The 27,214-nt window shown below is 39.1% G+C and overlaps 1 protein-coding gene across 3 annotated transcripts in view; it reads left to right on the plus strand.

The window, feature by feature from the left end:
* The window catches only part of ZNF217 (zinc finger protein 217), a 28,474-nt gene extending 7,724 nt beyond the window's left edge, over nucleotides 1–20,750 (plus strand). For all 3 annotated transcript variants that reach the window (XM_084538584.1, XM_084538585.1, XM_084538586.1), the window contains exons 2-6: nucleotides 7,089–8,878; nucleotides 11,050–11,175; nucleotides 12,004–13,599; nucleotides 17,211–17,339; nucleotides 18,627–20,750. In XM_084538584.1, coding sequence (XP_084394710.1) covers nucleotides 7,480–8,878; nucleotides 11,050–11,175; nucleotides 12,004–13,599; nucleotides 17,211–17,320 — 3,231 coding nt within the window. In that variant the 5' untranslated portion in view covers nucleotides 7,089–7,479 and the 3' untranslated portion in view covers nucleotides 17,321–17,339; nucleotides 18,627–20,750. The remainder of the gene's footprint in view (nucleotides 1–7,088; nucleotides 8,879–11,049; nucleotides 11,176–12,003; nucleotides 13,600–17,210; nucleotides 17,340–18,626) is intronic.
* Nucleotides 20,751–27,214: the final 6,464 nt, after the last annotated feature.

A 27,214-nucleotide genomic window follows, 5' to 3' on the forward strand; every position in this document is an offset into this window, starting at 1 on the left:
ACTAGATCTCCGTTTCCTTTAAAGTACTCGTGTTAGTTCTTTATCAGAATGAACTGTTAACAAACTTTTATTTAAGAACATTTTTGTACTTGAACGCTTGGCAGAAAAATTCATGGTTGCGAAGCTGTGCTTGGTGTATTCACATGCTCCTCCGTTAACAAAGAAACGTACTGGGAAGTTGTTAAAATGATTTACAGTTAAAAGAGAGAAGGGAGTAGCTCTTTCCTTCCCTAGAAAGCAATAGGACACAAAGTAATGAAGAGTAAGTTATTGGCTTCATGTAGTGTTATGAAGAAAAGCTGACTCCTCTGCTGTTCTGCAAAATAATGCTTTATCTGGGCTGACTTTTATAGCTTTCCAGTATTCAGCTCAAGTCGCAGGCAGATGGGCACTGTACTCAGAAATAAGGTCCCAGTCCATGGAGCATATGACTTGTTGCCTTCCCTGGGTTTAGGGGCTGCCATTTCTTCAAACTAGGGCAGGGAAGACATTTGTCTGATACGGGAGAACAGCTTACTGTATGAGGTGTGACACACAGCTTTCCTAAAAGTAGGAAGGGCAATGTGTACTTGACTGAAGTCCAAGCACCTGTAGAGTCAACGTTGGAATTTCACGCTGTGGATCTCTGGGAACTCGACTAACGTTTCAGAGCAATTGGTGAGTTAGTCATAGCACCCTGTGATGACTTCTTGCCTCGCTTTCTGACTAAGCGGAGGAGCTTGTGAAGGCACAGCACGCCAGTGGTGGTGGCACCATGGAGCTCTTGTCGCTGGTGGGTTCTGCAAGCACTACACGAGCAACATTAGGATGCTGCATGTACTATCTTGAGAGCTGGGAGTTCTTGATTATTGCTAGAGACTACTTGGGGGTGTGGTATTTCTGCTTAGTGTCTTCTGTGTGCACTTGGTGTGGTGCAACTGCCTTAACTATGTGCAATGAGATGGATGTAATCTTAAAGAAATCTCTAAGCTAAGTTCAGCCTCATCTCTAAAGGATAAGAAGTTGTATTGAGTTATGCACAAGTTATACTGTGATCAATATTGCCCCGAATGTAGATGTGCCCAGCCAAAATAAATAATCTCCATAAGGTGGCTTTTGTTTGCAGGCGAAGGGTGGAGGTTTCAATAAGGAAAAAGTGGTTAATTGCTTCATTTTATCTACGTTCATCAGGCAGAACTGGAACAGCTATTCTGCAAAAGCAGAAGTTTTAGATTGAAATAAAAAAAAAAAAAGATGGTTAAATAACTTGTCAGTGGTTTCCAATAAGTAATCATTAGTATAGGATCTCTCATTAGCAGTGTTGAAGAGGAGGAACCTGTTCTGAGGTATAAATGTGCCAAGAGAGGAAAAAAATCACGTTCAATGACTCTGACCTCTTGAAACTGAGGAAAATTGAAGAAAAACTTTGAAAGCAGGTGGAATTCCTTCACATTTATATTCCTGGAGTGCTAATACACCTAGCACAAGTGAAGGTGGCTACTCCCGGGTGTGCTGGTGAGGCAGGGCTGTCTGCTGGCACGGGGCGGTGGGGCACTCCAGCCTTTTGAACTTCAATTGGGATGGTGAGAGAAACAGGGTATCAATCCATCCATCTGTCTAGCAGTGCTGGATTCATTACTGGCCTTGAGCTTAAGGACCTGCTGGCAGGTTGCTGAGGTTGTCCTCTGAATACATTTTGCGTAGGAGATACAAAAATAACCCAAGTGTCACTTATCTCCTAGCTGGAGCTTCTAGTTTTCTCACTTCTGTTTTTAAGAAACTGTTGCAGCAACTGGGTTAACTTCTGTAATTGGTGTGGCTTGCTTCTTGCGTTTGAGCAGCAGTTAGTTTTGCTAGCACACAACTCACAAGGTGTAGTTGTTTGTCCTGCTACCAGCTATGCAACTTCTACTCCCAGAGCTCTGTAGCGTTTGAAGCAAGAAATGTGGTTGGACTTTGCTGTTCTCTGAAAGGTGTGTCTAGAACTTTTATTACATATTCATGGACGTTTTGAAATGCAGGAAGTAGAAATGCAATAAAATTACTACTGATCGGTCATTTCCCAAAGAAATCTTTGAGACTGTAACATGTAGTCTTTAGTTGTGTAATTTAATAAAAATAAATTAAACTTCTCTACAGGCACTTAATTAAAACTTTGTCAGCTCTAATAATCTATTTAGATGCAGCAGCTTTTTGGTGTGGTTACTAGGTGGTGTGGCAAGCGCAATGGAAAGATGTTCTCATCTGTCCAGCTCAGTTTTTATTTATATACATTTTGTGGTGTTTATACATACAATGGGTATGGCTGCAAACGTGTTAAAATATTTGACCAAAGACCACATAGCCAAATCTGCCTCCTGTGAACGGCTCTGGGCTGTTGGCAGGATAAAGCTCAGTAGATGGCATCCTTGGGGGAGAAGAACTCACCTGGAGCCTGGGCAAGGTGAGTTTCTCCCTGTTCCTTGTACCCATGCGCTTGGAGCTCTGCTGGAGGTGCACGTTGACATCCACAAATGGTGAGCACGGACGTTAGAAGATTTCTTGACTCACTGAAATGTGAGGAGGGAGGGATAGTCAGCCTCGGTTTTCAACTTTGAGTTAATCTGCAGCAAATTTAGACCTCTCTCTACAGCTATTGGGACTGATGGTTTCCTGTTGTAGTCTGCACTTTACTCAAGATCTCTGGCTGTCTGACACTGGTGCTGTGTCCTGTTCTTCATTTCTCTTCTCTGACCTTTTGTCTACTGAAAGTGAAAGACTATAGAAGCTACCCCAGGTACTGCAATTTTTTTTTTGAGCCAATGTACAGACCTTCAGACATAAACAGTTACAGTGCCCTTCCAGGCTGCAGGTTGTCTACTTTCCCAAGTAAGCAATAATATGGAATTAAGGTAACTCTTTACAGTTTTGCTGCTATGCAGAGGGTTTGGAATAAAAGGAATGTAATTAATCAGCATTTTTTGATCCTCAAATCCAAGGCATATTATTATCTTCACAAGGAAGAAAAGTGTTTTTTTTTTTTTTTTCTTTTTTCAGATAATGGATAAAATTGTAGTGCAGATATTCAGCTTGCATTGTAAGCGTGCATTAGCTTGTCTAAACAGTACGAGGATAATCATGCCCCCCCTTTTTACAAGCTGTTTGTCTAATCAGAGTGAAATATGAAATCACTAGATACAGAAATAAAGCTAGTCTTCCATCTCACCTGGAAAAAGTCACCTTCTGATTCTAGTAGTAGGGTCTTTTTTCTTTTTTTGGTTATAATTTTGTCTAGTTGCATCTGCAGTTTCCTTCAGAAATTCCACCTGAAGGGTTTTTCCTGTCTATAGGTATTATCTCCTGTATATAATGGTAGACCCAAGAGAAAATAGTTGTCTGAACTGCAATTAGGCATTTTGGATTCTAAAACAGGAATATCTTGCTCTGCTTTGCAGTGCTGCCTAGAGGATGAGCTGTGCCCAGTTCTTCAAAAGTGTTCTGAGCCTTCTATTAACAAAGTGAAAGCTTGAAAAGCATTCAGCAGCTAACACGGGTCAGTGGATGAGATACAGAGCTCTGAAGAGCCATGGAAGATTTCTTCAAAGGATTTGTTCAAGTCTATTAATACCTGATAAAACTTGAACCTGAACTCCTCTCATGATCCATGTGTTAGTTATATGCTTGGTATTTGTAGATGCAGTTGTGAGGACAGGCTCAGTTTTTTATAGTTAAATAATTTTTATGCTTTGATACGGTGAGATGAGGTGAGATTGAAGTGGACCAACTTTCAAAGAGCTTGCCAGATAAAATGTTGTTGATCATTTGAGGTTCATTTCACATGCATCAGTGACTGAACTAGGGCAGTTCCTAAATCTGATCCATGCCAGTCTCTTAAATTCTAATAATCTTGAAATGTTTTTTTTTTTTTTTTTTTTTTTTTTTTTAATGTTTCTATTATCCTAGATTAGGTTTGAGTGGAAATGTGTGCAGTGGTTCCTATTACAAGGATGTCCCTTCTACTCTTGCCTCACCCCAGAATGCTGAAATACCTTTCTGTGGAGGACAGGGGATCGCGTGGGGATTTCTGATGGCTTTCATCTGTGTTTTCTCCACAGTGACTTCATTCTGGTTGCTCTGTCTGTTGTGTATATGTTGTAACGCCACAAAGTGGGGAGAGTAATAGACTGGCGTTTTCTGTATTCCTAGACGGCGAGGTAATGGTTGATGATGACTCTCAGCAACTCAGTACGTGGGACTGCAGAGACACTGGCCTTTGGGTCTGACTTTGTCCCAAAATGCCTGTGGCCTTTGTGTGGGATGATTCTTACATCTATAGCTGCAGAGCACGTACCTGTGTCTCCGAAAGGAAGTGCATTAAGTTCAGTTTTTATCTTGACTCAATATTCATTATAGGTATTTAGGAGTCTTTCAAAGTGGCTGTCCATTTTTAGTTTGCAAATAAATTATTTTCAGGCAGATAGCCACCGTCTAAGCACACGAGCTCTGTCACAGCATGTTATCCCGCTGTGTAAAAATACCTCCTAAAACTACAGTAGAAACAGAACGAAGCAGCAAGTTGAAACATGAAGTAAAACATGCTAACCATTACTCTTTGATATGTTTTTCCTTATGCTTTACAGGAAGGGAAAGCTTTTCTGAATACTTCAGCTTCAGACTTTTGTGATAGCTTCTCCACCTGCCTCTTAGGGCTGAGTGAAAGCCAGAAAGTCAGAAGTGAGTGAGGAAGATAGCGAGGCAAAAGCAAAGGCCACAGCAGAAGCGATTCAGATATGTCACACCACAGGCTGAAGCTGCCTACTACAGAAGGTTTTTGAGTCATTATGAAAAGAGGAAGTGTTAATCATGGCAGTGATTAAACTGTAAATGGGGATAAAGGCCAGAGTCAGAGACTTTGGCTGCAGAAAATTTGGGTTCTGTTGCCATCAACCTGTCAGCCTGTAGCTTGCTCCCTCTTATGCTTTCTACCCCTACCCACCAATCTCCTTCTGTTTTGAGTTTCTGGTTTAGTCTTGGAACATCATAGCTTTAAAAAAGCTAGAAGGGACCACTATGGGTTCTTGGTACTGAACCAAATTGTTGTCTAGACCTTGGTTAGATGACTGGATAGTGAGCAGAGTAAGCCCTGGAAACGAAGGAAGAAGATGGAATACAAGCACTTGGCAACAGTTATTTTATTCTGTGTTGGCGTTTGGGTGATTTCTTTTTTTTTTAATCCTTCTTCATTAGGTTACATTTTTTGTCTCCGTGGAGGTAGAAAAAGAGCTAACTTTGCAAATTAAAACCAAGATATTCTCAGGACCAGGCTATAGTGCAGTGAGATGAAGTGTTTGAGAGGTTGGACCTACCACTCCTAGCATGTTTTGTCTAGCAATGTGTTGTCGTGTTTCCTTTCCCTGGTGGTTATTTTACCTGGAATTGACTGTTCAGTGGTAGACAAGGGTTTCTAGTATAGCTGAAGACTTACCAAACCCAGAGTCTGGGGTAGTTGCCTTTTGGCTTCAGTTGGTTAAAGGTCCTGTTCCCCCTCCCCAGCTGATGGCTGCAGATGTACTGGTTGTGGGAGTGTCATCTGCGCCTGGCAAACCTGTTGGGGCCACAGACCTGTACAAACAGGTCAACTTCTGGTGGTTGATTTCTAATGAAATGTCTTAAGCCATTACATCTCAAAGCCACCTTTGCTGTCTAGGTGGAAATGTTGGTGAGAAAAGGCTGGAGAAGGTAACCTCAGCTGGGTTGGTAGCCGTGTCTTTGTGTGCTACCACTGCCTGTTGTGAAAGTCTCTGTAGCCTGAACTCTGTCAGGGTTGTGCTTTGAATGGCTACCTCTTCTTTGGCTGAAATGAGGCAAAACGTTTCAATTTTCCACCCAAATATAACAATGCATAAGTGGAAGTCCAGTGGAAATTAAACAAAAAAACTACTTATCTTGTACTGCCTTCTGCTATACGAGCTGTAGAACATATTGTGTTCTGTGACGTTAATTCAAGTAATGTGAATCACTGGCCAACTGTCTCTTATGAAATAATTTGTGAAAGTTTGAGGCTTGAGTCAAATTTTACATGTATTCTTTTCATTAGATATTTATGCAAACATTCAGGAAACATCCTGAGATGAGGCGCATTTCCCATTCAATTTATATGGTCATGTATTATTTTGGTAAACCTTTTCTTTACCCCCAATTTTGATCAAGAAGAATCCTGAACTCCAAAACTATAATTTGACAACCCTTAGAGTGGCAGCCATTAATTGCTGCTAGCAGACCCAATGGTTCTTACGGAAATGTGATTAAGTATATCATAACCTTTTTAAATCACATGGAATCTGAAACTTTCACTTTGGAATAAAAACAAACGCTTTCTGTTGCACACAATTTGAAATTGGAAGCATTTCCTTTCTAAGTGTAGTAGTAGCTCCTTAGATGATTTTAAATACTAAACTACTGGTCAAGGAACTGTATCATTAGGCTATTTCAAAATTTGAGTTGATTAAATTGTGGCAAAGGTTGTAAATCTGTGGATGATATTAAAAGCTCTGAGTCGTGGTATTAAAGAATAGCTGTTAATACAAGGATTTGTACTTACGCTTATTGTGTACTAGAACTATGAATGCTAATTCCAAGCTGTCTAATCTTGGCAAGGGGTGGTGATGGTGGGGTGGTTGCTCAACAGCTATTACTAAACAGATGAGCACAGTTTTTACCCTGCCTCCAAACTCTGGTTTCGCAGGTTCTTGGAAAGGTTACTTTGGCTTGCTGCATTTGTCACAAATTCGTTTAATGCACAGATTGAAATATGGTTTCAGCTACTTTATGTAGATGAATAAGAGTAGACTTGGAGTAGATAATAAATAAAAGATTGCTTTTATATAACAATCTCAAAGCAGTAGGCCAAGCTAATGGAGTACATGGATGTTAAAGACCATACTGTTTATTTCAACTTGGTAGGTAGAAAATTGACGAGCATCTTCTACCTGTCTCCCATTGACTAGTAAATTATGCCTGCTGTGTTCGATAGCATTCAGTAGTTCTTTAGTCCTGAAGTTCTTTATTTGGGAGACAATGCCTTCCTTTTCTTTTGAAAAGTCTTACTGACTACTTTCTCTCTTTTTCAGGTGCTGGAGTTCTTTGTGGCACTGAACTTGTCCTTGAGTATATTTTGCTCAATGCAACTATTTGAAATGTTTCTACAGAAAAACTAAGTGCAACTGACTGTTTCTACAGACTTGAAAAATCAGAAGAAATAGTTCAAGAAACCTCATTCAGTCACTGAGAGAACCAATGGATAAATGTTCAGTGATGTCTGAACACGGACAAAAATGAAAAAGAAATAATCTTTTGCTTGTGGAAAACAAATTTTTTTCCTGGCAGAGGTCTTTTAGCTTAGCAGACTTGCAAGCACATGTTGGAGAACTTTACAAGTGTCCTTATTGTGATCAGTGAACATCCCCCAAAGAACTGAAACCTTACATTAAAACACGTAATAGGGAACAGAACGTAGGAAACATGCCAACTCAGCCTCTCTTGGCATACATGGATGGACCGGATGGAATAGCCAGTACCGTTGGTGCACAGATGGAGAATAATGATGCCTCAATGACAATAAAAGGAACAAATACCATTTCTTACAAAAGCTTGCAAGAAAAGTTTCTCATGCAAGCTGAGGGATGTATGCCTCTGGACTGCATGTTTTGTGATGAGACTTTTAAACATCCTGAAGAACTTGGTAAGCATGTTTTAACTCAACATAGGCCCACTCTTTGTGAACCAGCTGTCCTGCGTGTCGAAGCAGAGTACCTTAGTCCTCTAGATAAATGTCAAGTAAGAACAAATTTGCCTTCTCCAAACAATGAAAAAGACAGTGAAGAACTTAGTTGTGAAGTTTGTGGACAAACATTTGATGAGGCTTTTGATGTTGAGGCACACATGAAAAAGCATAAAGATTCCTTCACATATTGGTGTAACGTATGTGGAAGAAGATTTAAAGAGCCGTGGTTCCTCAAAAATCACATGAGAACTCATACTGGAAAGCCAGGTTCTAGAAACAAGCTCCAACAAGGTTCTGAAAGCCCCATAACAATAAATGAGGTGGTGCAGGAGCATGTAACTGAAAATGTAACATCACCTTACAAAATTTGTATGGTTTGTGGCTTCCTATTTCTCAATAAAGAGACTCTAATTGAGCACAGTAAAGTGCACACCAAAGAATCAGTACCCAATGGTGAAAGTCCTCAAGTGACTGGTGAATCTAATCCAGAAGAAACAACTCAAAGAGAAGAATTTTTGCGATTCTTGAATTTGAGACCAAACTTGGTTTCAGAAAATGACAAATCACAAAAACCTGTGAAATGGATAGCTGAACTAGATCCATTCAATACATATCAAGCATGGCAGCTGGCTACCAAAGGTAAAGTTGCAGTTGGGCATGGCCAAATTAAAGAACCTGGGCAAGAAGGAAGTACAGATAATGACGATTCCTCTTCTGATAAAGAAGAACTTGGTGAAATATGGAATGCAAGTAAAGGTAGCCAGACTGAAAATACAGGGAAGTCAAAAGTAAATAAAAACAGCAGTTATACAGGGAATAGTAACTTATCCCAAGACAAATTGAAACATCCCAGTGGTGAAGTGCCTTCTATGGAGATGGATTCTAAATTATCCCAGAACAAAGAGAAACCAACACACTGTTCAGAGTGTGGTAAAGCCTTCAGAACATACCACCAGCTAGTCCTTCATTCCAGAGTGCATAAGAGAGACAGGCGGACTGATGGAGAGACTTCAGCTGCTTCGAGGACGTGCTGTAATGATATAATGGCAAGTCTGGATGAAAATGGAGCAACAGAGCGAATGGAAGGAGGGTCTGAAGATGGGTCTGAAGATGGCCTTCCTGAAACACTTAATCTAGGTGAGCAGCATTTTTGAGACATGAGATTGAACTAGCTGTTGCTATACAGTTCAGGAGCTGTTTAAAGCCAAAAATGGATCTTGTCTCTTAAATAAATTTTTCAAAACTTGCCCTGAGATATAAAACGCTATGGTGGGAGAAGGGGAAAAGAGGAAAGAGAAGGAAACAATTGTCCCAACAGCAATGTTTTCAGATCTTTGAAGCTGTGTTGGGCCTTCTTGCAGTTATGATTTGGGTTTCTTGAATAATTGAAATACTTATAACAATAATCTGTCTAGAAAAAGTCTGCCTTGTGTCTCCGCCCCTCCCCCATCTGTAAGATTCATAGTTTTACTGAATATTTTTCAGTACTGAATATATCAGTTACATTCTTGTCCAGCACATGATTTTACAAGTAATATATCTGAAGTCATTGCATTTTTCACACTTTATTCTGCATCTTGTAAGAAAGGGCAGAAAAATGTCCAGTGCTCAAGATTAGCAGCTGTTGGGATCCTGAGAAGTGAAGAATAATTCAAAACTTTTTTCTATCCATCTGCAGGTTGCATGCTTATTTTGAAGGGTGTGTAACTTGAAAGGCTAAATGCAGAACAACTTTAAATTAGTTGTGTAAGGGCATGCATATAGGTTATTAATATGTGGACGCTATATGTAAGAGGAATATATTTAACTATTCTTCCTTGAAGGATTGCTAGCAGTTCTCTCTGACAGAATAGATAGACTCAATCTACATTACTCAGGACTAATTTTGAATCTCACTGTCTCTGGAAAAATGTGATACTGATGCTAAATGATTCCTTAATTGAAAAAGCTTGCATGTCTGGGGACAAAATGGAGTAACAAAAAGACATGTAGCTAATCTAGCACTCTTGTGTGTGACACGCTTTGAGTCTGCCTTTAAAGAACAGACACTTGCATAATCTCAAGAAAAGACATAACGTACAGAATGTCCTGGCACGCACGACCGAGTTTTCCGTTTCTGGTAATGTGCAGCCCTTTATTTTGCCTCCAGTAATAAAGGAATAAAATCATTACCTAATGTTAGCTTGCTTGTTTTGTTTCTTGGTCTTGTCCAAAACGACAACAGCTCTCATTGTGTGATGCTGAGTCATGCTTATTGAGACATTATCTGTTTGTTTAAAACAGCTATGGCTCTTCTTAGCCAGAGTTTAGCCATGCTTAGCATTTCCAGTATGGAAGCTTTCCAACACACAGGAACTGTAGAGAACCATTTTAAGCTGTCTGTCATGGCTTTTAACATCTTAGTCAAGGAAAATGTTTCCTTCTTTCTATTCTCGCTGTAGCGTTCTAGTTAGCTTTGACTTGGGTATTTTACTTAAGTTGTCTTGATGTCTTTACAATTCAACCTGCCAAAGAAATCATGTTGATTTGACTGGTGCCTTGTGTGGAAGTTTTCTCCACTTTCTTCTTAGACATTATGCTGTACTTGCCGCCCTCCAGTGGTAATTACTGCTGCTTACACTTGAGCGAAAATATTTTTTTATCTGTGAATTTGTTCCTTGAAAACGTGCCTCACAGAACTAGCAACCCAGACACTTTCCTGTTTCTTGAAGCTTAAGCATTCATGCTTCTAGTGAAAGATTGCTTATCAAAGCTAAGGTGGCGGTTAAACAGGCAAGCAGTCCATTGATTAGCACTGAATTTTATTATAACAAAGAAAAGAATCAGTCTTTCTCCCCACCTTCCTTCTGCAGAACAAGTCCCTGTGTTGTGTCAGGGTGCTCAGAGCAGGTTTGCAGTCCAGATGATGCACTGATTGAAGCACTTCCCTTAAGATAAGAATACAGCTTATAATCTCCATGAAGTTTTGACATAGGCCATTCTCTGCTGTAGATCATTAAAGATAATTGGATGTTTTTTCTTCTTCAAGGCCTAGTTTTACATCTTGTTTGTTCTCTGGGGCTTCTTCATTTCAGTCACTAACCGCAGTGTTACTTGACACAGTTGGAAACCTACTTAACTATTTGGCTTTCTGATCAAGTGTGCATCAGTGCTGAGCCAAAGATGCTCACAGGCTGTAGGAGCTGACAATGTTTCATCATGCTGTGCTTTTTCCTTAATAAAGACAGTTAAGATAGTTGTTTATAGTTTTGAAAGGGACTACAGGCTTGTATTTGCTCTTCATAATATAGCTATATTTTCTCCCAAAGATAAAAATGAAGATGGTTTGGAAAGAGCAAAAGTTAAAAACCTTGGAGCCTCCAGAGAATGCAGCTATTGTGGAAAGTATTTTCGCTCAAATTATTACCTCAATATTCATCTCAGAACTCATACAGGTAAATGGGCTTCAGCTTTGTGGGAGGGGAAGAAAGTCTGCTGAATCCAATAGGACAGAATATTTGGTTTTGCTTAAGGAAAAACATGTTACCTTCACAATTTCTGGTGTTTAAAAAGTTTTATCTAATGCTGAGAAAGTTCCGATTATAATTTCTTAATTCATTATTTACCTAAATGTAAATCTTTTTGAATAAGGCTAATTATATTATACTCTGAACAACACGTATTGTGTTTTAAAATTTAGAATTCTTTCTGTTTTGGCAGTCTAGCAAAAAGATTTTTTTAGACAAACAAAAAAAACACCTCTACCTTCCAAGTATTAAGTTGGTTTTCTGTTAGTTGCTACTACCTGAGGAAAAAGTTGTCTATTCCTCAGTTTGCTTGGCTAAGGAAAAGTTAAACTCTTCCAACTTCTGTTAATACATGCCCATGTTTCTTTTGAACCAGCCCTATTTATAGAAGAACTGTAACGTTTGTGTTGTTGAATAGCATGCTTGTGGTATGATCAAGGGCTACAAATTGTTGGAGTTGACCCACAGCTGTACTTCGTGCTTATCTCTGCCAAACATATTGTCAGCTACCATCTCCATACATAGGGAACATATGGAAAATATCTTCATCAGAACCAGAAGATGTCACTGTAGTTAGCAAAAGTAGTGAGATGTAGTAGTTTAAATGACTTAGTTTGAGATCTAAGTTTATGTGAAAGGTGAAAGAAAAAGCTATTTTACTGTTGTAAGCTATAGACTATTCCCTTGTCTTTAATTGTATTCAAGATTTTAAATCAATTTGCATCCAACTGATTTACTGATAAAACTGTGTTTCAGGTGAAAAACCATACAAATGTGAATTCTGTGAGTATGCAGCAGCACAGAAAACTTCACTGAGGTATCATTTAGAGAGGCATCACAAGGACAAGCAAGCTGATAGTGCAGCAGACGTGAAAGGTGACAGCAAAGTTTCATTGCAGAGTCAGGAGACGGAGCTCTTGCTGGCTGCTGATGGTGCTCAAGAAACCAAAAATTTGAAGAGGCTTTTTGATGGTGCCAAAGATGCTGAGGGCTGCCCACCTGCAAAGCAGCAAAAGGAAATTCTGTCCTTGAATAACGCAATAGGCAGCACAGTCCTTATAAGAATGAAAAACGATTCTAGGGAATTGAACAAACGTTCAATTTGTAACAATTTGAATCAAATGCATGAGAGTAAGTCTGCTCCTTACTTGGAAAAACTAAAGACTGAGAAGGAGACAAAGGAAGTTCAGCCCCATGCTCCACATAAGAGAGAGAGAGAGGCTTCTGTGGAATCGGAGGGAGATGATGTCCAGTATGTTTGTGCTTTTAAGGATGGAAAAAATGCGAGTGATGTGCGAGAGTGCCCTGAAAACTACAAACACAAACTTATGGCGGACTCTCAAGAAATGCCCTTGAACTTATCTGTTGGGACTTCACAAGAATGTTCAGTGGTTTCAACTGCTAGAGGCCTGCTAGCACCCAGCACCTGCCCGTTTTGTACTTACAGAACATTCTACCCAGAAGTCCTAATGATGCACCAGAGGCTGATGCACAAGTACAATCCTGACACCGTTAACAAAAACGGATATAGAAACAAGACTCTAGCTAAAGCCAGACGCACTGGATGCCCTCCAGCTCTGCTTGGTAAAGATGTGCTTCCTTTGTCCTTTAATCCTAATAAAAGTAAGGCTTCCCCATCTACACAGCAAAAACCCCTGCAAACAGGGAAATCTAAGCAATGCCACCCTCCACAGAACAAAGTTCCTCTCTTTGCCGTGACTGACTCAAGCAGCACAGCCCCAAGTAACCTCAAGTTTCACAAACAGCCAAGTAATGTTGGAGCTCAGGCAAATAACTATAGACAACCTCAGCAAGAAATGCACTCCAGTTCCAGTATCTCTCCAGTATTGGACAGAGTAAAAAGAGCTGAATCTAAAGTAAAAGCTCTAAATGTGGCAGTGTCTCAATCTGGTGTAGTGAGCAGCAGCATGAATGGGGTTCTTGACTCTCACCTAAACGAATCTGCCTGGCCTTGTCATCGAGGAAGAGACTATCTTTGTAGTAAATCTGTGGGCAATGTAAATCTAGAATATGGTGAAACATCTTCTAAAAGAATGAAACATAGTGTGCTAGTTATTGAACAAGCTGACTGTGCAGTGGCTAATTACAGAAGATACGAAACAAGCAGATTTCGTGTTGCAAACAGATATGCAAATCTGCTACCTCAGGAATGTTCTCGCACCAAACCTGCATCCTCTGTTTTGCCAACCAAACAAGGGCTTCTGAATTCGGATGACGTTGACTCTCCTAATGTATTGACTGTTCTCAAACCCTATGAGCCATATAGCTCTGGATCACTTTACAGTTCTTGTGGATCTAGTAATGGCCAAGTAACCAGCTCTACAATAGAAGGTATCGTATCTCCTTCCTACTTAGTGTCTTATAACATTATAAAGGAAGGTGAATGAAATAAAAAACAAATGCATAGTGATAATTGAAACAATTGAGAAAATAAAGCTATTTTTAGTATTTCATCAAGTCTGGTTAAAGCTTGAATTTTAAATGTAAAATCCAGGTTCAGCAGGCTCCTGTCATGGGGAATAAGGCATGTAAGTTCTGAATTTTAAAGAGGGGTTTAAAGTTCCTCAAGTTCTGCCCTCCTCCCCATGGGTTTCTGATGTCAAACATGTATTGTTTGCTCATCAGAGCCCTCCAGACATGTTGACTAATTCAGAAAATGGAATGGGCCTTTCTGCTTAATTTACAAGAAATCTTGGACAATCTGGAATATTAATAGAGGCTTTAAAAAATGAACAACCCCCCTCCCACCCCCCCAAAAAAAAAAAAAAACTCATAGACAATTGTTCTCTTCCATTGCAAAAACCAATGTATTAAAAATCACCAACTGTGATGTAAATCTTAAAACTGTATCATTCAGTGGATTTTTATAATGTATAGGTTTTAGTTGGAACAGAGTGCTTCGTTAAATCGAGACAACATATTTCTGCTATTCTAATTATGGTGTCTCATTGCACTAAGAAGTAAGGCTTTACTGGGGAAAATGCTTAATCTAGCAGAGATAAATGCTTTGATGTATTTGGAAAACTGGTAATTTTGAGATTTTTTTTGTGCTTTGTTAGCACTTGCAAAACTTAGCAGGAGGCCAAGATTAAAAGGTGCTAGGTGATATTTAAGCAGTTGTCTTACTATTTGTAGAAGATATTTATGACTTTTAGCTGAGGCTGGTATGTATTTAGCCTTAAATATAGGACTTTCAATTTTGAAATGAAGATCCTATTATAGAAGTGAATAGTGCGTGTGTGCACTCTGTAGTCTGAAGGTATCTGCTGAATATTCCAACTCTCTGAATACTCCCATCCTCTAGAAGAGGATTATTCTTCTGAGGTAGTCTGGGTTCGTAACAAGCAGGGTTATGTTACCCTAGGTCAGAGCAAACTGCAAAGCATTATGTGCATTTAGTTAAGTGGCAAAAAAAAAATCTGTTTGGTCTGTTCTGTTTGTGTGTATTAGAGTTGTGGGCTTGCTAGTAGATTAGGGAAAGATGAAGTAAAGTGTTATAGCGCTGCTTCCAGCCTAGCTATGGGAAGGATAAAGGAACAGCTAGCATCTCCGCTGACGCGTTGCACAGCCACTTCAGCAGGGTTAATTCCTGGTTTCGTGAAGTGCTGTCTGTGTGCAATGAATTGCACAGAGGAAAGTGGAATGGGCACTGCTACACACAAAAAGCAGAAGGACAGACGCAGGGAGAAGTGCTACTGCCTCTTGGTTCCTAGTGATCTGAGAGAATTAAATACTTTTTTTTCCTAACTGTCTTTTCTGTGCACAGAAGTCATTCATGCTGTTGTGGAATTTATAGTGCTTTGCAAGGCTTTTTATTAATGGTTAATTGCAGCTAAGAACATTCAGGCTTTTTAGGGAATCTCATGATATTGTATAAACCCCTGTCAATTTTTGTGGAAACATGAGGGGAAAAATACTTTTGTAGCTTCAACCACTTTGGGAAGTCTGTACCCCAAGGACTAGCTGGTGGGCTAGTGTCTTGCCCCTCTGCTGCATTACTGTACTTCTGGACTAGACAAGCTCTCTTCTGCCAGTATTCTTAGTGAAGCCAGCCTGTGGAAGTGGCAGTTGATGCAATACTATTTATAAACAGTGACTTCATTGGAATTCACCTTGTTCTTCTTTTTGAAAGCTCCACCTGTCTACCAGAAAAATCTGTGGTAGGCTTTTCTTCCTCTTCTGTAGTACGAGCCTGGAGTCAGTAGCTCACAGTCAAGAACTTTTTACTATTTTTTGCTATGTAAAGTTCTCAGAACTCTGGCTACAACTGATGTGACAGAATCATTGTTATAGAAATAATGATTTCATTGTTCATTGCCTAATGCCATCTGAGGGCAAGAGGAGCCACTTTTTATGGCTGTTACTTACCTTGGAAAGACTTGTGAAACAAGACCCTTTCAGTGGATTTTCTTAGCAAGTTCAATAAAAGCCTTGTGCAATAAAATGTAGGCTTTTAAGGCTAATTTCCCGGCTTTCCAACCATTCTGCCCAGAAGTACACAAATGAAACCAAACCTTGATGTTTTTGAGAAGGTTATGGGTAGCAGACAAGTAAACTTCTCGGTATTAGAGTTCTAACATGGGTGGAGACAGTAAAGATGAAAGTTTCTGCACATTCTTTTTTGGTTCAAAAAAAAAAAAAGCTGAAGTACCCCTGTTTTTTCAGAGTTGCAACCCCACAGAGGTGCTTTGTGAGATGTCATATGCAAAGTACTGCAGGTGTAGGCCCGCAGGTTTCTGTAGTCTTTTTATTCAGCCCTGGTGATATTATAAAAACATGTCCAAAACCTTTCTTTAAGGGTCCGTGTGCCTTGTGGCAACGTTATTTAGGTCCTATGAACATGTTATGTTGCATGTTTAATGCTGGATCAAGTTGTCATGAGAATATGTTCCACTTGGCAAACTTGATTAAAGCATGATGCCTTCCATTACTGCTTGTAAGCTGTGCCACTCTGTGTTGCCCTGAAGAGACAGAAACGATCTGAAACCGCTCAGTTTGTATTATTTTCAAATTACTTGCCTTTGCAATGGCAACATGCTATCAAGGATAACCTGTTGGCTGATTGATCTGGCAGAAGCTGCAAATTAAAGACAATTGCTCACGACACACTCCAATGGCTTTGTAGATTCTGTTGAAATATTAATTTAAATTTGCCATTTTAATTTAATTAAAGCTTGCTAGGTTTTTTCAATGCTGCATTTAAAGCTTTCATGGAATATGGATGGCAGTTGGGCTTTTTGTATCCTGTGGGAGTAATGATTCTTGGCTTTTTTTCCTTTATTTTATGAAGTGATTTTTGACTGCTTGCTTAAGCTAATAAGACTTGATATGGAACAGGCATTGATTTCACATATATAAATCTGAATTAATGGTCTCAGATAAATATAAAATTACCTGTATACTAGACTGAAAATTACTTAAAGTTCTTGATGTACATGGTTATTTAAAGTGTTACAAATTCCACATAATCTATGAAGGTAGTAATGTAGCACACTTGTTTTTCATTTCAAATACACATTTAAGAATTTGATTTTCAAACAAATACAGGAAATGGATATGTAGGCATCATGCTATAGAAGGTATTGCAGCACTTAAACCTTCTTAAAGTCAAGTCTACTGTATGATGAGTTAAGCAAAGATATTTCTTTCTTGCAAGTAAAATAAGCAAAACCTAGCATGATGGACATTGCGTGCATACAGCTTAAAACCTAGTTTTTACGTTTACATTTTTCTCCACGTCTTAATCCTGCATATTGCGTTTCCTATAACCTTTTAATAGGACTAGGAGTAGCTATTGTCTTGGGCCATGCTCATGAGTTGTATTTTGGTAGCTTGTGGTGTTTTGGGATTCTGGATGTTGACATAGACCTGCTCACAACTGAATGTCTGACTAATTAGATTAGCAGGAAATAAATTAACTCCTCTAAATTTATTTTTGTCAGGAAAGAGATCAGTGTCATACCAACACTTATCTAGCAGCGTGCTACAAAAACGAAGTTATGAAAGTTTCATTGGCAATGCACGCTTTCGACCAAGTGACAAGAAGACTTGATCATTTGCTTCAAGAAACGGTAAACAAACCTTTTGAACTAATTGTTACTTAAATATTGCATTATGTACTCATAACATCAAACGTTGCTGCACAGTGTGATGAGAGGTTATGAAAGTATGAACCAGAACAGCTGAAAATACAAACTCCTCTTAGGAAGTGAACCAAATACTCATAGAGCATGTTATTTCAAATATCAGCAGTAGCTTACTTTGCATAAAAATGTATACGTGCTCCTTTTGTAAAAGAAATGGAAGTCCTAACAATAGATAAATATTTTAATTAGATGCAGTATTAGTGGGAACTGTTCAATGAGATGGCCTTCCCCTTGAGTCAGTGTATGCGGGCGGGGGAACAACATGCAGAGAACTGGAAGTGAGGAAGTGCCTGTTATCACAGTTCATGAATCCTATTAGTCCCTGAGAGGTTATCTTGGTTAGTCCTTCCTGAAGATGTCTACATTACTCATTTCACAACTTCTGAAGACTGTGAGGATTGCCTCAAACAAGACTCTTGGATTATTTCATAGAAGAGTAAGGGTTTCCTGATAGCTAGCTCCTTGACAGTTTATCTTTGTGTACTGGAGCAGTTGTTCCAAATAGCTTTTCTTTTGTTTGGCTGAGGGATGGGTGTAGCCTCTAAGGGAAACAGGTCAAGTGAGAAGAATTAGCTTGGTATTCTGAATTCCCGTGCTTCATCTCTGCAGTATGTAGCTATATCTCAGAACTTCACAATTCCATTGTGTTCACAACATTCTTAGCTGCTAAGGAGATAAGCACTCTATAAGACTATAAATAAATGTGTATGCTGCTTCTATACTGAAGCTACAGATCATTTTCCTCATTCAAATTTAAGCAGATACCTCTTGAGTGCTACAGCACCTGGACCAGCATGCAGGCTTTTGTAGAAAGATTTTCACGTATCTGGGGAGCAGAGCTGTCTGACCTCCAGCCGACAGCTTTTAAAACACTTTGCTTTAGTTCTTGATAGTCTTCTAATCTTACTGCTTTTATTGTCCCCTACTAAACATATTTTTGCTTAGTTCTGCTTTTAAGCTAACTCAATTTCCTGCCTGTATTTCTACTTGGGGCCTGAGTGTCTTCAAAAGTAGACTTGATTGCCAGCTTTTATTTGTTATGAAATAGATTCAGACTGTATATGGCAATAGTAATTTCAACATACACTTATGCAAGGGTGCAGATTAAATTCTTTGTTTTAAAAATGTATCCTCCTGAAAAAAGTGTTACGGTATTTTATAGTTTTATACAAAAAACACAAACACCAACGTTATTTTTTTGATTTGTTCTAGGTCTTAAGGACACAAGTGCATGTTCTATGGAATTATATCTGCAGTTCATCCCTTGAGGAAAATGAATGGTGAAAGCTACTGAACTAAGCTGTGATTGTACTGTATATAAAAACACTACAGTTTTATAATATTGGTTCTGTTAACATTTTGTACCAAATAGCCATAAAAAGTAGTCTAAACAATTGGGTTATGAAGGTGTGTGGAGAATGTATATCTTGACATTGACTTTGAGTATTTTTCATTAGAATTAATTGACCAAATATTAGGTAGGAATTATATTTTTACATACTTGAGCGCTGCTGAAAAGAGTTTCTTTGAAAGAATATATAATCCTTGCACCTCAGGTAAACTGTAAATACTGAAGTTGAAATCCTGTTTGCTTAATGCTCCTTTTTCATAAAGGTGAAAGTTTCTCAAATGTTTTTTTTTTTTTTTTTCTGTTGAACTATGTTAGTTTCTTGAAACAACTTCCAAATAAACTGTCTAAAACTGTCCAGTTTATAAATGTTGTGAACATCAAAGCAACGGTGCTGATGTTAAGCTGATCTGCCTTGTATATGTTAGGACCATAATGTGTTGGAGGGATCTGCTTTCCTGGAGCTGTTTTCAGCATGTTTTTAGAGGCGTGGATGAGGCAATACTTGACATTTGAATTTGTCAGTGTGGTGTTCCTGAAATACGGTTGGATTCCTGTTTTGGCATTGGTTGCTGTTCTTCAGAGAAGTTTTTTTAGTGAACATCTCTAGCAACGTACAAACTTTTACAGCAGAAAATACCTAGGACTTGCATGAGAAACGATACTAATCTAAATGTTTCAGATGTTTAGTTTTCTACTAAACTCCGTACAGTTACATTTAGAGGAAAACTACTTTGCACCTTTGTCCAAACTATCAAGTCACAAACAGGCTTACAATATGAATATGGGATCTACAGACTTCAAAAAAGGGATGTGGCTATGGTGTAGCCTGCTTGACTGTGCTTGGAAGCTTCTTGATGTCTGTTTTTAGCATCTACTGGGTGTTTAAAATGAGTAAGGAATAACCTGTTAATAGGAGAATATCTCCTTTTATATTTTTTTGTGAAGACAACAAGAGTTTTTTCGAATGCGCATGCAGTTTTAACTTTTCCTAAAGGGAAGATGGCCAGTTTCCAGCCAGTAAAGCAGAACTGTGTAATTTGACATGCGTTCCTAGTTGCTTCTCATAAAGCCTGTAGTTAAGAGTTGATTTCTTCTGTACCTGGCTTTGACTTCCATATATTTGAGTAAAACAAACAAAAAAAAATTTGCACTGTTCATTTTACTCTCTTCCCTCAAACAGCAAATGTAAACTAGCAAAACCTAGAAACTCTTGTTTTTTCATTATGCAACTTGAGATGTTCCAGTTGTATGTCTTAGTTCCTGAATATGGGACCTGATTTTAATGTCTCTGTAAACTGGCGATGTAATGAAGTGCTGTGTATCAGGAAATTGTACACTATTTACCTTCTTTCCTGTTCATAAGCTGAGCCATATGTACATAATCTAGATTTGTTTTCCTAGTTTTGCACTTTTATAGCCTATTTTTTGAAGATGGATTCACTTGGAAAATGGTTAATCTATTTTTTTGCGTGATCTTTCAATGAGTCTTATAGAATGCATGCTGTAACTATCATCTATGTACCTTATGGGGTTCTGTGATTAAAACATGTACAGGGCTGTATTAAGATGTGTAAGCAAACAGACCTAAGATGTGTTTTTAATCTTCCTTCATGCCGGTACAGTTTCCCTCAAGGCTTTTTAGTAGATATCTTGGGGGTCGAATGGAAAAATGGACATGAAGACTCTATTTCATGGCAGCCCAGTCCTGTACTTCAGAATACACTTTGCCCATCAGTATTAACTATTGGGATACTACTGGTTTTGTATGTTTCTTTGGAGATAACAGTGCATATATAGAGGTACAAATTGTTGATTTTCTTTTTGTTTTTGTATTTATTTCATTCCATTTTGTTTTATTTTAATTGTTGAAACCAGAAGTTGTCAAGCAGTAGGCACACATTACTCATTTAATTTATGATGTATTTCACTTTAGTTGAGTATATTATTACATGTGGATGTAAATATAGACCTGGTGTTTTGCAAAACTGGTTTCTGTGTCTTGTTTTCAAAGATTAAAATTAGTTGGATGGAATTTCATATTCTCTTGACCTTTCATCATACTCAGACCCCTGTGGGAGGAGATGAAGGATCTGCCAATAACCAAACCCAAATTCATGTCCTATTCAGTTGCTCTCATGAAAATACTGAGTCACTTCCCAGGAAATCTGGCTGAGGCTTGGAGGACAACTCTAAAGAAGAAACCTTTTGTTTCTTCCTCTTCGGTTTTCTTCCTTTAAGAAAAACAGAGTTCTTGTATATGTACATTGTGGTAATAAGAAAGAGTAAGGGCATGGATTTTTAAAAAAAATTATTTTTGAAGCTTCAGAATTTGTAAGGGCTTTTTGGGAAAAAAAAATAAATCTAGATCTGATGTGTTCTTGGAGCTTGACTGACTGGCATTGCCTTTGATAGTATCTGAAAACCAGATTAAGAGCTTGGGGAAGACAGTTGGAAAAGACTTGTCAAAGGCAACTCACCCTCAAGAGAAGAGAGCTCCTCAGATGATATCCTCATTATAAATTAACTTCATTTAAGGGCACATAGATGTGACCAGTGCCTCAGTGGCATCTCAGATTAAGTTTTTGATTATTGTGCTGGGCTGGTACTGGTGGCTGTGATTAAAGTTTGTGGAAGTAGGCTAGGCTGCTTTGACTAAAGAAAAGGCAGTGCTGGTGGGGAGAACAGAAACTTCAAAGTGGAAGCCTAACAAAATGAAGTGATATGTAGATATATGTTGATCTGTCACTTGCTTTGGGACTAGTGAGTCCTTACAGTGCCTGTGGTGTACAAATGGGTCTTGGAGTCTTGCTGCTGGGGACGTTCATCTAGGCTTGGGGTAACATTGCTACTGCTAAATTCCTGTGCAGTGCTGAATGACGGTGCAGTAGAGGGGGGTGTAAAACAGACGTGAGCTATGCAAGTCATCTTTAATGTTAACCATAGCTATCATTTGGGGGATATCCTTGGGGGGTGGCTTAAAAAAAAAAAAAAAAGAGCCAGTGAATGAATCTAGGGTGCATCTTCATTGCTGGTGTTGATTAAAGCTGTTCTAGTTGAGGGATTAGTGTGATGTGCTCCTGACTAGTCTGCTGTCATTCCTATCCTCCTGGTGCCAACGAAGCCCTGTGGTAACTGGTTTGCCTGATAACCTGATGAGTGCCGTTTGTTTCTTCTGAGTGGGGCCTTACTTGAGGACTTAAAAGTGCTATCTAAAATGCTGGAATGTATAACTACTAAAGTGTTTCTCTACAGCAATAACTGTTCAGATCACTTGGGTGGTAACATTAAATATAAATGTTTGAGGCAGCTTCTATACTTTTAATGAGTTACGCTGAAGGCACATTCAGGTGACCATGTCTTGCAACTCCGAAGCAGCAGCGTTAATTTTCTCATACTAGGAAGTTCTAGTGTTAAATCACCAAACAGTTTCATGTTCCCCTTTTTAGTAAAAGAGGAAAATATGAAAGTGCATTACTGAGCAGATTTCTCTGTTCATTTGCACACACTTAAGAAAAGTGCATTTAATTAGGATTAGCGAGTCTCTAAATTGCAGATGGTTCTCAGGGGAAAAAATAGTTATGAGTGCATTCATGACATTAAAATCAGTACATTTAATTCAATTTCATCTTAATATTAATTCATAACATCTAAAGTAGTAGTTCCTACAGAAGATGTTCATGTGATTTAGGATTAGTACAGAAAATGAGATCTAGCATTTCCAAACATGCAACAGCATGATTACCATGTGTAATTATACAGATTGAGTAACTACATGCTAATTACAAGAGTGCCCATTTCGACTTGCACTGTTATCTGTGACAAGGGTCTGTTATGTGAAATGCAATTTTATTTAGTCTGGAGTTTATTACTAATAGATAATCCACGTCCAGGACTGGGTCACGTGTAAAACACTGCAAAACTCAGGGGTTAACAGGAGCTGTTGGTGCATAACTCCAGAGTGGGCTGTCTGCTGCGCTAAGCATGGTATTACAACACAAGGTATTTTTGTCTTAAAGTTTAACACTTTTTAGACTGACACATTGGTCTTTGGTTTGACCAGACTTGAAAGTACAGCATCACTTTCTTTCAAGAGTTAAACGTAAGCGTGTGGTATCTTCCTGGATTAACTGTTCTTAATTTTATTTCTCTACTTGAGATGGGATGAGCTGTATCTGCTTTGGGCAGATGCAGAAGCATTATATTCCTTCTGTATATGTAAATATGAAAGCAAAGTAACGTGCTTAGGTCTGGACCAAGCTGGATTCCGTGGACTTTAGAAACTCTGGATTTAGATAGCACTGCTCCCTGAGATTTCCTCCCTCTGTTTCCACTGAGGTTATCTGTAGGTCCCTATGTGCAATACCATAGCTATCACCCTCCTGGCTTAGCAGGGCTCTGCAGCCCCTAGAAGTTCTCACAACAGGGTTAAAAGCAGCAAAGCAAGGGTCTACGTGGTGCTGTCTGCCCAGCAAAAGGCTGGGCATTCCTCAGCATGCATGGGCATGTGAAGGGTGAGGTTTTGCTACATGGAGCAGGTTTTGACTAAGATATACCATGGTCTTGGCTTCTCTGTGTTGGCAGAGGGGAATATTCTTCACAGTGCTTCACTCTTGAGGATCTCCAGCTCTCTGATGTCTCGTTAGGGGTCCATGGAAATGAGTTAACTCCTTGCTCTTCTCTCAGGGAGTGCACTGTGGGTTTCTCTCCCTGTCTCGCTAGAGTGACAATGCGACAGCTTTCAGCAGCATTTTAAGCAAGAGAGAGTGTAATGCGTGAAAGGGAATCAGGCTCTTTGAGAGAGTTTAGCGAGTGTTTGAGCATTAGATGGCAGTGTTGGCAAGGAGGAGCGCTGGGAGCAGCTAACCAGGAGAGCTCGGGCACCAGCCAGCAGCTAGCTGCGTGGGGAGGGCTCTGCATCTAGGGCCAAGTTGACTTCAGATTACTAAATTAATTAGCAAGTGCGTAAAAGTAGATACAAATAAAATAAGTAGAGCTGCCTCCAAACACACCATACGTGCAAGAAGACGTTGACCTATTTAAATAATTTATGTAGCAGAAATTGTAGGATAACCAGAAAACTTCACCGACAAGTGAGAAGAACCCAAGGAAATCTGTGGATATATAAATGTTGTCTCTGATTTTGTCTTCTCACCCTATCAATATTTACCAAAATGTGTTGCTACAGAGCAGATTTGGTGTGCAGTTTAGCTGTTGGCTACCCCTATATTTGGTTTTATGATTAATTAAATGATGTATTTTATGATGTGTTCCACATCACTGTGAGAACTATTTGTCTGAATCTTTAATACACAACTTCTCATGAGCAAATCTGGGCTAATAATTGTGCAATACTTTGGCATTTCAAACTGATTTTGCACGTATGAAATGTTTTCATTCACCCTCAATGAATGTCATGACCTAATGCAATTACTGATTTTTCATCCATTGAATAATCACTTGCAAAGTGCCTCTCTTTGATTTTACCTCCCTCACCTTTGGTGTAGGTATCAGAACAAGTTGGAAGTAGTGGACAGGAGGAGCCCGCGTTACCTACGTGAGCTGGGAGAGCAACAGACTCCTTGGTTTTCTGATAGCTTCTTGATTTTCCTGGAAAATCAGGAGAATTTTGATTTAGAGCAAATGCATCCTGCCTTCAAATTGTAAAAAACAGTTTCATTTTGTCATGAAATATGTCACTTCAGTTCAGAATTCTCCTGAATTTTTAATATAGATGTGTATATATATAGTCTCAAAAAGCTAATTAAAAGCATTGCTAAATAAAGTAATTTTTCCAGTCTCAAAACTGAGCTCAATTTTTTTTTTTTTTTTTTTTTTCCCAGGAACATAGAAGGTCAGAACAACTGAACGAAATTAGAATTAATTCAGAATTACATTTTCACCAATGTTGCATTTTTTCCTCTTGTGTTTTTTCCACAACTGCTAACCAAAACCTCTGGAAAGTGCCAAGCTTTTCAGCCAGCAGATTAAGTTATTTTGTACATCTGTTTGCAGTTTGCAGTTTTCTGTTGAACAAGGAGAAATGGCTCAGTACTTCAGTTATCTTTATTGTCTAGATAACACATTTTCCAGGCTCTTTTTTTTTTTTTTTTTTGGTAAACTTTACTTCGAATCACACTTTAGCTGAAGCACCATCACAGCACACTTCTCAATATTAACCCTGTGTCTTTGCTCTGGGCAGTCCACCAAGGTGGACGTGGTCTAAGATGAGATTTGGCACTTCTTAATTTCTGTTTCTTTTTGATTTACCTTCATTGTTGCGTTCAGGCTTGTATTTCTTCTCTCCCTCCCTCTGCAACTGTTACTTGAAGTTAAAAGGTAATTGAACTCAACATTTCTGTTCAAATTGGGTCTTGTAAAATTCTCTTTTAGCGGAACCTAAATCTGAGACTTTGACATTTTGACAGAATCTGTTTTCAGGTTGAAAAATTTCTTTCTTGATAAGAATTTTTGTTGTTTTCCTGTTTGACTCCAAAACCCTAAGAGCTGATCATCTTTAAAGTATTAGCATAATTGTTTACAGATGGTCTTTTTATATTAAAAAAAAAAAAAAAAAGCAACAACACACAATGAAACACACACCGATTTCTCCCTTCTCTAACCTAGCTTCACTGCTGTTTTTCTAAGCGCAGGGGCTTCTCATTTTCTTCATTTAACCTAAATGTATTGTGGGATGAGTTTATCCAGAGCTATTGATATTTCATTAGTTACTTCAGAGAAACAAGCCAACAAAATTCTCGAACACTTGTAGAGCTGTTCAGTTCTTGTTAACTAAATGGAAGTGCTTGAATGTCCTGTTACAAATAAATGTGGTTTTATTGCCAGTGATTTTTGGCACTGCAATTATAAAGCTCAGTCTTGGGACATGTTAATGATGCCTGGATTACACCACGTCACTGAACTGCACACTCAGAAAGCCAGATCCAGTAAATTTACTTGTGAACACTTTGAAAATAAAGATCAGGGATAGTCTACCATGAAAAGGGACTTATTGGCCTGGAGTCAGCTCTGTTAGCAGGAACTATAGCTGCACTTCCATCACTATAAATTAAAGTTGAGTATTAATGTAAAACTAACATCAATTTCTAAACAAAACAAGCAAAAACCATGAAAACCATATTTCAGGTATGTTTGTCTGGACACTACTTCCTTTATGGAATTCCTTGTTTATTTTGCAGTAGCACCTGGAATGCCCAATGTCTAAGCTGCAGCCCTGGTCAGTTTAGCTACAGTAGAAACCAACAGTAAGAGAGAAACTCTCCAGTATTTCAAAAGACGCATTCATTGCTACACTTTAGACAGCTTCTCCAAGTATGTTGCATCCCTAAAAGTACCATTTCCTCAGCAAAAGCATGCTTTTTGTGTAGGTGGTATTAAAAAATGCTGTAAATACCTGTTCAGGAACAGTACCATTGCAGTAAATATTTTAGCGTGTATCCAGTTCTGGTTTCCCAAATATTTTTGTTAGCATTGAGGTTTATCTGACCATCTCTGCAAGAAGCCTCCTCTTCCCTGACCAGGGCCCTTTAGACGTGGTGTGGAGAAATGTTTTAGGGACTCAGGTGTCTTTTGCAGGATGACCAAAGAAGGCACCGAAGGGCTTAGCCCGGATGCAGGTATGCACAAGAAGTGCGTGAGCAGACGTCACTGGAAGAGCTCCCTGTTCAATCCTCACACGTGTCCTAAATTTCACAGCTAATGGATGCTGTTGGTTCCTGCTTGTGGCCCCGGTGTCGACTGCCAGCGCTCTGTCCCAGCCCGATGCCACTTAACTGCTGGGACCACGGGCTGGCCCTTTGGTTGTGCTGTGCAGTCCTTTACTGACCTGAGAGCTCGGCGGTGCTCCAGAGGGTGCCTCACAGAATCCCAGCCCCACAGGCTCGGTGAGGTCCCACCCCAAATCCTTCATGCCTGACCCCAGTGCCCTGTGAACCAGCTTCCCCTTGGCACCTGGCCCTCACGGGCAGAGCAGCTATTTAAATTGTAAAGCATTCGGCAGAGGTAGATGGAATTAAATTTATTCCTGGATTGTTGAATAATGTAATATACGTGTTGTACATAAAAGAATCACAAACCACCCAGCCTGATTTTCCTATGAAAACATTTAACTTTTATTAAATCAAGACAGTTTTAAGGAGCAGCAAGAATGAAAGCAAAAACAACAATTGAACTAGCTTTCAAAGTTGCCCTGTAGCCAAAACATCCATATAAGAAGCTGAAGGGTTGATTTTATTTGTTTGTTTGTTTATCCAGTTGAAGTGCATCACCAATAATTAACAACAACAACAACAACAAAGAAAAAAAAAAAAGGGAAAAAAAGATGCAAGTTCAAACCCTTGGAATAAATCAGAGTGGTCTCCAGAGCCTCCCAGAGTTGCCTACAGCTGCTTTGGCTGTCTCCATCAACACAGGAACACTGCAGCCTTTTAAG

This window comes from Aythya ferina (genome assembly GCF_964211825.1).
Source record: "Aythya ferina genome assembly, chromosome: 16".
In the NCBI taxonomy this organism is placed as follows: Eukaryota; Metazoa; Chordata; class Aves; order Anseriformes; family Anatidae; genus Aythya; species Aythya ferina.